This window comes from Salvia hispanica, chromosome 2, assembly GCF_029641045.1.
Source record: "Salvia hispanica isolate PSC_SH4W2 chromosome 2, Shi_PSC_v1, whole genome shotgun sequence".
Classification (NCBI taxonomy): domain Eukaryota; kingdom Viridiplantae; phylum Streptophyta; class Magnoliopsida; order Lamiales; family Lamiaceae; genus Salvia; species Salvia hispanica.
Window position 1 is genome coordinate 7,052,189 of NC_142693.1, and position 12,412 is coordinate 7,064,600.

Here is a 12,412-nt window from a genome sequence, read left to right on the forward strand (position 1 = left end):
TACTCTTAAAATTTATAAAATTCGATACATCTTTTATATCTACGTTATATGAAGTGGAGTATTTTGTTTAGTGCAATTGTATAACTAATATTCCTACTGTTTTATTTACAAAAATAAAAAATAAAAAATCAATACATGCATCTTTGATCTATCTAAGATCAATATGAGGAAATCCAGATTGTCAAGAGGATATAAAGATGGAAGGGCGAGGAGGCACAGAGACTGGACCCACACCTTCAAGCATCTGAGCAACTCTTCTCATTGATGGCCTCAAACTTGCTTCTTCTTGAATACACCAAATCCCCACCATCACCACCCTCTCCACACTCTTCATCTCGTTCCTTGCTTCCTCGTCATTCTCCACCAATGCATCCACTCTCTTCTTGCTGTAGCACTCGTACACCCAATCAATCAACGCCTCGTCCTCATCTCCCATCGCGAATCCCACACTCGAAGTGCAGCAGATGATCTCAAGCAGCATCACTCCAAAGCTATACACGTCCACTTTTGTGCTCACAGAAGCCTTCCTAAACCATTCCGGTGCAAAGTACCCGACCGTCCCTCTGATATGAGTCCTTGCAGCCCGGCTCTGCTCGGTCAGTAACAGCTTCGCCATGCCAAAGTCGGATATCTTTGGAGCGAGGTACTCGTCCAGGAGTATGTTCTGAGGCTTCACATCACAGTGTATGATCTGTGAGCTGCACTCTTCGTGCAAGTAGGCCAGCCCCCGAGCAATGCCAAGCGCAATCTGCATTCGCTGGTTCCAGTGAGGCTTTGTTAGGCCGAAGAGATGGTCAGCTAGAGATCCGTTGCTCATGTACTCGTACACCAAAAGGCGGTGATCTCCTTCGTTGCAGTAGCCAAGCAAGGTCACTAAGTTCTTGTGGTGAGTCTGTCCAATCGCCTTCACTTCAGTTGCAAACTCCTTTTCTCCCTGCTTCTCCACCTTGTCGAGCCTCTTGATCGCAATGTATCTCTTCGAATCATATCCTTTATAGACAGTTCCAAAGGATCCTCTTCCTAGATTCTCCTTGAAGCCACCACTTGCCTTCTCGAGCTCTTTATACGAGTACACTCTCATTCCATACACAGTTGAGTTAGATGACTTCAGATTCAAAAACTTATTGTGATACACCAAGAAGGAAACCACCCCTATAGCTCCTAGCAGAAGACAGTTGAGGAAAATTGAGCTTCCAAGAAAAGCTGATAGAAGGATAACTAAAGCGGACCGATCTTTTTTTGCAGGACACGAGGCTGTTGTCACATTGTTCCGTGGGACCTTAATCAAGGCTATCCTGTTCACATTATCGGATTTTCTTCCGTTCGAGAGAGGAAACCGTTTCTTCCAACATCTGTTCTCGTTGTAGATTGCAACTGCGCAGAAACAATCAAGCAGGCAGAACTGTTTGCAGGTATCTTTATTCACATTTGGCCCTTCCTGAAGCTCATAATCTGTAAAGGGCCAGTCAGTGTTGTTGAGTTCCTTAAAATCTACCGACTCAGAGTCGGTTTCCCATCCATTCTGGTAGCAGCTAGGCGATGGGAAGTCTGGTTTGCAGCCTCCAAAGGTATTGAGTGGATCCAAAAAAGAGTATCCTTGGGGGCATTCACAACTAGGCCTGCCATTGGAATTGACACAGTAGCTGTTGTATCCACAAGCTCCACTTCCAACATCCCCTATGATCGCGCTGCAAATATCATCCGGAGTTGTTTGAACAACGGACCAAGACGAAGGGCAACTTCCAACAGCAGCAGAGTTTCCTCTCCGGCGATGATAGTGCCTGAAAACTCCATCAGCATCAAGCCTAGCCAGGAACCAAAAATCTTGTCTCGATCCCATAACGTTGTCTTTAGTGAGGTTGTGTGTGTTTTCGTTGCCTGCTGCTCGTATGTATATGTAACCGGCCTCATCAAAGACGAGCTGGGACGGGGTTTTGTTAGTTCTACTAGACCAATAAGCACCATTTACATCTTGAGTAGGCAAGAATAGAGTGTAGAGCACAAGGTTCCCATCCTTTTGCATCCGGAGCTGGAATCTTCCATTCGAGTAATCGGTATCTGACTGGCGAGAAGTGAGGCTTCCGCCCATGCTTAGCCTCTGAGAGGGCAAGATGGTGTCGGTGGGAACGTTGAAGGTCTCCCAAATCGGACTTGTTGCGTTCATTAGCACGAAGTTTCCCGAATCGAGCATGGCAGCGCAGCTTGCTTCTTGGCTCTCTATGTCGGCCCTCCATTGTTCGACATTTTGATGGTTGTAGAGAACGAGCTGGCCTTCGTTAGTAAGCTGGATTTTCGATCTGCGGGGAACTGGATGGTCGTTCTTGGACCAAACTATGGTTTGTTCTGGTATTTTGTTGAACCATATTGATAGCAAGAAGCGGTCTTCGTCGTTGGGGGCAGAGTGCGGGAGAAGACGAAAGCCAAAGGCGAACTCCTCAGAAGGCGAAAGCCAAGGAGAGTCGTTGCTACCGGCAGATATGGCAGCTGAGTTTGGCTTTATGGGGCAGTCGGTTTGGCCGGCTGCAAGAATGGCTGACAGAGAAGGAAAGATTAATAGGAATAGTATGTGTGCAAAGGCCATATCTAACCATATCAGATGATTTCTTTTTATTTATAAGTTGATAGAATTGAAGAGTTTTCTTGTGGATTGAAACGTATTCAAGGACTTTCAATTAGAGCTGTGGCAGGATAGCCTTGTTTTGACATCTGTGTAACCTATGTTATTTTAAATAAATGTTACTAATAACTAGAAGGTTTGAAACTGTCCAAGGATACATTGCCAACAATTTGGGATGTTCACGCAATTGACTTCTTTGATTTAATTACTACCAAGTCAATTGTAGTTGAAAAGTCCATGTAAGTAAAAGAATGTGTAGCTTCGTTCGCTCAATCCAACGAAGACATTTTCAACATGAAGAAAATTGAATGGAAGTTTGACACGACCATCAGTTAGCCTATAAAATAATGCACCAAACTATTTAACGAAACGAAACAACTAGTATTATTTATTACTCCCTCCATCCCACAAAGATTGTCCCATTTTTTCATTTTCGTCCATCTTACAAAGATTGTCTCATTTCACTTTTTACCATTTTCATTTTTAGTAGTGAATCTCATATTCCATTAACTCATTCCTACTCACATTTTATTATAAAATTAATATATAAAAGTAGAATACACCTTCCACTAACTTTTTCAACTCACTTTTCATTACATTTTTTAAAACTCGTGTCCAGTTAAAATGGGACAATCTTTATGGGACGGAGGGATATGGGACGGAGGGAGTATTCATCTCTGCCTTGCCTCAGTTAACAAGACTGCACCACTATTCTCACAGGGAAAGAAATCGTGGCACAAAACGTCAGCAACTAAAATCTGCAAAACCAAAAAGAACTAAAAGTCTAAAACCGAGTCGATACACCATTCGTTGAATAAAATTTTTCTAGAGCTTTTTTTAAAAATTCATTGTTTTACTACTCTTCATTAAGAATTTCGTATTGCATTTATAAAGTTGACAAAACGCATTAGCATAAATTGAAACATTTACCGAGTTATAGCATCTCATGCGCTTTTAAAATGTTTCACGGAAAAATAAATAAAAAACAAAATTCATTTTCTCTAATTCCAAATATTTTGGATCTCAATTTATGGGCTTTCACGTCAACAACTTCGCTACTTATCCTCATTTTTTCTATTGGGCTAAACATTATATTCGGCCCAAAACTCACTACAGTCAGTTAAGCCCAAGTTTTGATCCCTCTTCTTCTCAAATACGAGTATATCAGGTTATGAAATGATGGATGATGTATCCTAAGTCCTAACTTCTAATGATTTTATAAATTTTATTTCGAGTTCTGGAATTTATCAATTTTATCCATAACCTACACGGGGAGTGATCAATTGCTAACTCATCATTTAATTGCTAACTATAACTAATTTAAGGCCATAGAATTTTAGAAAATGTGTGGTCTACAATTTGCCACGCGTAATTTTCGTTTTTATTAATAAAATCAAAAAAGATTAACGCCAAATTAGGGTTTTAGATGAAAATGTCAATATAGTGTTTCGGAAATATCAACACAATGCTTTGAGAATGTCAACACAATGCTTTAAGAATGTTAACCCATTGCTTATATTGACATTCTACATGTATTATATTGACATATTTTATATAGTATGTTGACATTTCTGCTTTACGAAAAAATTGAAAATTTTTTGAATTTTTTTTCAAATTTTGACGTCGGAACATATGCATATATGATATCGTTGGAATCCTTATAAAATTATCTTTAATTTGATATATGTTATATGAATTTAAAGTTTTGGGATTTCTTTTAAAAGTTAGTTATAACTAAACATATAGTTAATTGACATTAATACCCCTATTGATATTTTATGGAATTAATCCTATAACTTTATTGACGTTTTTTGTTGATCGTATTGATATTTCTTGGTTGATGATCTAGCCCCTTAATTTGAATATCTAATGACTATTATTTAGTTGTAATTAGCAATTAGGTATTGAGTTAGCAATATAACACTCCCTTAACTACACGAATATCCCAAATTTTTTTAATTTTTATTGTCAAAAAGTCACGTCAGCAATGAATCGTGACATGACGTGTCGAACGGTGATCTATTATTTTGCTCCTAAAATAAGTTGTATCATGTATGCATTAATATTACTCCTGTTTACATTGATATAATATTGTGATAGAGTTTGTAAATTAAAAAAAAAAATGGAATATAATTATACAATTACTAAAAATTAGAGATAAATTAATATATTCCAAAGATTGGAATGAAATTAGTAAAATAAATAAAGGTAAATAATCATTGTTTATAATTCAATATAGGTGGTACGGACCACATGGGATATTCTACCATATTTTATTTCATGTTCTTGTTCCACAATCAACTTATTTTAGTTATTTTAGTTTTCAAATAAGTTTTTTTATTCTAAATTTCAATCTCTTGTGTTTTAAATTATTTTTTATTTCTTAGGCTTCGTTGATATAGCTAATGTTTATCATAATTTTTCTAGCTAATCTTCAATAGATGATTAATCATTAGTAGGGTGTGTAATTTTTTTAAAAATGAATAGTGATTAGAGTTCTTTTTTAATCAATAGTGCTTAGCCCCAAAAATATTGAAGCAGCAATCCAAAACAGCACAGTCTAAAGCCTCAAAAGCCTAAAGTCAATGCAAAATTAATCAACCAAACAACGATATACAGTCCCCCAAAAAAGCACACAAAACACGCAACAAACTCAAACAACAAGTAAGACCGCAAAACAAAGCACAAAGCAACAAATCGAAGGCAAGAAGGAGGTCATCTCTTCAATCATCTTTGATTGTATTCTTGGTCCTAAGCTTATAGTCCAACCGACCATCTTCTATTTGGACCAGCTTCTCATACATTTGCCCTTGTAAAAAGGAAAATTTTGGACACCACCCTTTGATCCATTAACCTAGCCTCCAAAGCAATAACTTATTCTCCATCTCCCAATTTGGGTTCATCTTCAAAAATAACTTTGTTCCTAAGTCATCAAATAGTAATTAGAGTTTATTATACATATTTATATTTTTACCATAAATATTAAATAAATTAGAGCACATTGGGACACAACAGACTAGCCTTCTCTAATTATAAAATAAAAATAATAAAGGATATATCTAAACAAAAAGAAACATACACAATGAATTCATTAGTGTCCTAACAAATGAAACAAAAATGCAGTTGCAAACAATTTAATTGTATAAAAGGAAATTGATAGACTCAAACCCCACAAGAGAATTATTTTTCTTTCCTATCAAAGACAGCCACAAATGAAATTATACATACATTGGTAGGTCCAAAAAGTGAAGAAATTGACTGGTTAATAACCCCACAAAAGTATTGCTTGACAAACAATATATGGTCCATGAATGTTGAGAAGCACTCCTTTTTACACTATGTATCCTCAAAAGGTATAAGAAAAATAGGGCCCAAAATACAAGTCATTGGGATTAATGGGAGTTCAACAAATTGGATGTGATTAAATGCACATGGCAAGGAGACAATCTCCACATGCTAAATAACATGGGTTTTTCTTTTATTTGTTTCCTAAAATCATAACATTTTTTGTTTTGGTTTCTCATATTTTACTCATCCCATCCATCTAAAGTGCATTTAACATATCCTACTCATTTCCAGTCATCACAAGACTTTGAGTCCACACAAATATATAACTTTTAAACATTTTTTATATAATGCATTCATTTTGAGTTGGAATAATATATAGTAATGTGATTTGTGAGGGATTTTGATGCATACATGTTCATGAATTGGTTTGAATTTGATTTAAGAATTAGTACTCTATATTGCTAATGTCAGACAAATTCTATTTATTTTGATCATTAATTAATTTATTGCTCACCATATAAAGAATAATATAATTGTTTCGAAGTCACTGTTCTCGTAATGCTACATGAAGCTAGGAATGGGTAAAAAAATTTATTAAGCTTGCCTATTTTATGTTGAGAAGATCATGTGTGTTTTTAGTGTTTTAGGCTTTATTGATATTGAGAGTAAAGAGGAGGATATAAAAAAATTTCTTGTAACGGAAAGAGAAAATTGTGATTTGTTGAGCATGAATTCACAACTTGTTCTACACCCAACACACAATAAATGCCACTAAATTTGGATATATATATATTCCCTTTTTTGTCAGACTTTGGATGAGAAAAAAGTATTGATAGAGCAACTCCTCCCCAAAACAAGAAAGAAGGGATCAATGCAACATAATTTCATACAAATGAGACCTAATTCAATATTTAAAGCTTAGGATATGTAGCAAAATTTAACTACTCATAACATTTGGTTATTTTTTATTTATTTAAAATAATAAATATTTACTGTACTTGATTAATTATAAAGTATGTGAAGTTGATAAACTAAACTATATATAAATCTTGAATTTATAATTGTGAAACACTCAGTTCAAGAAGTCATTGGGGATAAAGAGCAAGCTAAGAATAGTCAGAATTCACATGCAAGATTTATTGCCATAGTTTTATTTCACCTATATCAGAGGCCTAATTAAATTCAATGAACCTCTACGTCCCATCATATTATTTTTGGTATGTTTTGTGTATTTTATTTCTTTGCATTTTTTATTTCCACTTATCCTAAACTTGGGAATGATATCATATAGGGCAGCATTATTGCAGATGTTTGAACAATTTTATGTGCAAAATGGACCGACCGGTTTGCCCAAAGTAACAAAAATAAGTAGTTCTAATATTATTATATAGTACTTCTCCCTCTCTTTATTCTCTAGCACATACCTTAAGATGATATTGTTTCGAATATTGAATTTTGATCAGAATTGTCAGGTTTCACATGGATTTATAAAATATATATACAGACTCTTAATCACAATATGTTTTTTATAAATAAAATTATTGGTACTAATTAACTTTGACGAATTATTTTATTTTACTTGTTCAACATATAACTAGTTATCTATATATACATGTTATAATGGTCAACAATTTATGCATTCACATAAATAAATATCATTACATTCATAAAAAGAGATACTATTAAAATACTCCATATTACATTAAAATTTTACAAGTTTATATTTAAGTGTGCTCTCAAATAAAAAGAATTACTCATAAACCACTACCACTACTTATAGCCTTAAAAGTAATTAGTTAATACTCAACTTACAGGAGAAGAAACATATAAATATATATATTTCTAAATTCTAAGTTACCAATCGTATCACTGATTTTATATTGAGTTAGTGAACAAAGAATTTCTAACTTTTTAAAAGCATATAAAATGCACAATCATACATTACTAAATACTCCACAAATTAAGTAATACGCTATTCTTCTTGAACTTTGAGACTTATTTGTTGAATATTGTATGAGAAATACATTAGAGAAAAAATGTCTAGCAGTACTAGTGAATATGTAAATAATTAATACTCCACTAGTATTTGTTATCTCAAGAAATAATTAACTTATAAACCTCTTGATTAAACTTAGCATTGAATATTTGATTAGTATAATAATCCGCAATGCTTTGGATCCCATATACTATCACATTTCTTAAGAACTGGACATAACAACCCCTTGGTGCTTTGATTCCGATTATTACTGATTTTAAAATAAAATGATATCAATTTCCACCTAACTTAACTATTTTATAACACATCTATTCATAGTCAAATATGGTAGTTCAACTCCTATATCAGCCTGATTTTAACCCCAGCTGCTTCGTGTGTGTCTCTTTTATACCTTTGGACCGTTTTATATTAATTATTTAATAATTAAGTTGGGTACATATACATTACATGATTAAAAATATATATCTAATTTGTGGTAATGAAATAACGGTACAAAAAGCAATTTATAATATAAATAACAATTAAAAACAATGAATTTCAGTATAGACAATAACTTTCCCTATCCAAAACTATTTCATAAGAAAAATAGGATAAACACAAGAGAATAAAAATAAAGCGTACGAGTGTACAATGCATATTCTAATGTGTTACTTGTCTATCTCAGCTACCAATTGCACAATAGCTCTAAGTCGAAGAACCTTCAAACAACAATTACAAAACACACATCAAAGTAATTGCCGGTAAACGGAAAGAAAAGGTGGCGAGAAAGAAAGCGCACAGATCAACAAAGGCGAAAACCAAAAATCAAGCCACAAAAGATACATGAAAAATCATATAATTAACCACAAAAGAAAAAATAGAAAATCACGAAGATAACACCAACTAAACCATAAACATCGTCATATCTCTAAAATTGACTTTATCTCCAGTTGAATTAGGTGAATATTAATTATGATAGTTTCAATTATGAAATGGGTTATTTTCTCTATAGGGTTGTTGGCAGCAATTTGAGGTCATAATCCACCAAAAGGTGGCGAGAAAGAAAGCGCACAGATCAACAAAGGCGAAAACCAAAAATCAAGCCACAAAAGATACATGAAAAATCATATAATTAACCACAAAAGAAAAAATAGAAAATCACGAAGATAACACCAACTAAACCATAAACATTGTCATATCTCTAAAATTGACTTTATCTCCAGTTGAATTAGGTGAATATTAATTATGATAGTTTCAATTATGAAATGGGTTATTTTCTCTATAGGGTTGTTGGCAGCAATTTGAGGTCATAATCCACCAAAGAAAATTAATGAGACTAATCATATTGAAAGTTAATTGGGTTTGGTAGCATTAGTTACTCACTGAGCTCCGATAACATCTGGATTACAGTACTAAGTCTAAGTGTCACGGATTATTGGGTGGTTACCTATTCAATTAATTCAACAACCGACCATCGAAATATTTATTCAATAATGAGTCATTTTCATAAAATTGTAGGCTACTTGATTGGAATAAAATGCTCTTAATCTTTTTTTTCTTGATAACAAAAGAGGCTCAAATCAATCCATGAGAAACAAGATCACAACTAGGCCAAAATATAAAAAGTTTAATAGCAAAAACAATTATAGAAAATCAAAACCAAACAAAGCAAAAAATTAAGAAGCAGACAACAAGAAGGTAGCACTTGAACTGTATAGACAACGAGATTAATTTAGAGAAGAACCATTTTTTAGCATTCAACAAATCCTCTAATATCATTCAAAATCTTAAATCATCATCAACGGGACCCATTAGGATGAGATAATTCGGACACCAACTCTTAATCCACAATCAGAGATGTCATACGAGTCTTTCTTCTTACCCTTTTTCTATTTTCGGGAGGGAAAGTGATGGAATTTGAAGTCTAAATTTGCTAACAAACTATAAATTTTCATTCTCTTCTTGTGATGCTTTCTGGTTTGGGTATATTCCCCAATTCGTCATTCACTTTTTCTTACAAGTAGCCAATAATTTTTTTTAAAAAATGAGTTACGAAAACAAATAGCTTAGCAACAAAACAAACTTTAAAAAATCAGCATTCCACGGGCACCGACGATTTATCCCTACTTAGACTTATGTGACTATTAAAATAAATTTCAAATGTTGTCAATATTTATAAAGCGTGATTGTGTAAATATTTTACAATGATTTTAGTTAGACACTCACTGTCAAATCCTCAAACACCAAATTTAAGCCTACTTAAACGTGAATAAGTTGAAATATTTTTTATTTTCATTTTTTAGTATACACTATGTTACAAGATAGAAAATACAATAAAGATGTGTCACTCTATGGTTGCAATTACAATTATATATTGTTTACATGTATCACGGTAGTTTGTAGTCCTTATCATGACTAATGACTAGTATAAATCCTACCAACCATAGTAAATTAAAACTGATAAATGACTAACTATGATAATATGATCTCCACATTAATTTAACGCAGAAAACACCTTTATAATGATTTTAATTTTTGATGATAATTGTTCCTTCAAAATCGTTTTCAAGTTTTACAATTCATTGCATTAATTATATACCCCACTTTTTCTTTCAATTCCTTACAAAAATGGGAAGGTTTTCAACACTAGCAATAACTGTTCTGTCTTCTTCACGCTAAATCAACTCAATAATTATACTTCCATTCCACTAGCAAGCAAAATATATGTTCTAATAATTATTAAGAAAAAAATACGCGAGAAAATACAAAAGTTTGGAGAAAATTAAATATGAAAATGATTAGCACATACATCATCTGTCTCCTATTATTTTCGTACAACTTTGTTGTCAACCTCTTGAATTATACTGGTTGTTACATACTTAACTCATAATTGCTTTATCATTACTATATCATTAATTTCATCGAATAATTCTACCATTTCTTGACGACAAATGCATATGACATGTGTAACATAAACATATATAGTGGAAATAATGATTGATAAGGTAGTTTTCACTGTAGCAATTTTCTATACTTTATTTCAACTATTGAAAACAGGGGAAGTGCTTTTATAAGAAATAGTAGTAGCATTCCAAACGTAATTTTTAATCTATCCCTATAAGGCTGAATAATTAAAAATGACTTTATTAGAATTGTGGAATTATTAGAAATCAACTAAAATTTGTGATTTAAATGAGTGTTATCTGAAATTAAAATATATTTGCACGTACATTAAATTCACACACATACACGTACGAATTACGTACTTGCATAGAAATGTAGTTGTCCGTCCACATTATATACTAGTATAATTTTATTTCAGTGGAAACATTTCACTAGTCATAATTAAAGGACTGTGAATTTAGAATTCTGGTTTTCTAATATTTACTCACAATTTGAATTAAGAGTAATGGATGCTCTAGTGGGCGCCCTAATGGTTGCCACATCATTTTTATTTAGTCCGTCCCTTCTTTCTGTAATGGTTTCGCCCTAGTGTTCGCTCTATAAATTAAACTCATTTTACATTCAATTTTTAATATTATTGTTTTTCATTTTTGTTTTTAATTAATTACTAAAATACCAAAATATATTATATTAAACACCACAAATTTTAAAAAACAACAACGAGTGCCGCCTCGGCCTCTACCGCCGCTGCTGCCAAACTTCGGCACATCGTCGTCGACACTATTCGGGTTTGGGAATTAACTCGGATCCATTCTTGATGTGAAAGTGAGAAAAGAGAAGAGAAAGAGAGTAGTAGGGAGTATTGTGTGAAAGTGTGTGAAAAGTGAATGAGGATGGAGTATTGATAATGTTTTAAAGAATAAAAAAAAAATTGAAAAAGAATCGAGATCGGGCTCGGGTACGCCCCTGCAATGGGCGCCGGATGCATCGCCCAACGCGTCGAGCGACTGGCCCAGATGACCGATATTTCGGTTGTCCCACTCGGGCACCCGCTGCATCAGGCGCCTGCAATGGTCGGACGAGTCTGCTCGATCTCCTCACCATTGTGGATGCTCTAACTAGCTAAATTCCCAATAATATTGATATAACTCATAGTATAAGTCAAACTCTTAACATGACAACCAGCTTTTGACATCGGATGTAAAATTAAATACACCTAGGCCAGACACTAGAAAGTAGCTAGGAATTAAAAACAGACTTACAAAATTACATTTTTGTATTTATGAATAAATTTGGACAAACCAAGCTACACGATTTATTAGATACATACGAAATTGCAAAATTTCTTAAAAATAAAAGAGAAAAAAAATACAAAATTCATCTAAATATAACAAAAAAATGGTTGGACGATTGCAAGCAATGCTATAGAATTGTCTATATATGTACATGCCTACACACACATGTACGTAGATATATATACAATACAAAGTCTTATAATATTCTGACATCTCAAATCTAAACTTTACATTTCTTATCAAACAATTCAGATGTCTCTCATAAAGTAACAGTTTTATTTAATCGTATAAGATCATCTCAAAGGCATAAATGTAGTTGACAATGAATCAATG

The 12,412-nt window shown here is 33.4% G+C and overlaps 1 protein-coding gene across 1 annotated transcript; it reads right to left on the bottom strand.

Annotated features, from left to right (window-relative positions):
• Positions 1 to 2,660, bottom strand: LOC125219921 (G-type lectin S-receptor-like serine/threonine-protein kinase LECRK1). Its single transcript, XM_048122014.2, has one exon. The coding sequence runs from the start codon at positions 2,579 to 2,581 to the stop codon at positions 182 to 184; it is 2,400 nt and encodes a 799-aa protein (XP_047977971.1). The 5' UTR covers positions 2,582 to 2,660; the 3' UTR covers positions 1 to 181.
• Between the last annotated feature and the right edge of the window lie 9,752 nt (positions 2,661 to 12,412).

Coding starts and splice junctions, on each gene's coding strand:
- LOC125219921 (XM_048122014.2), bottom strand. CDS start 2,581: ATGGCCTTTGCACACATACTATTCCTATTAATCTTTCCTTCTCTGTCA.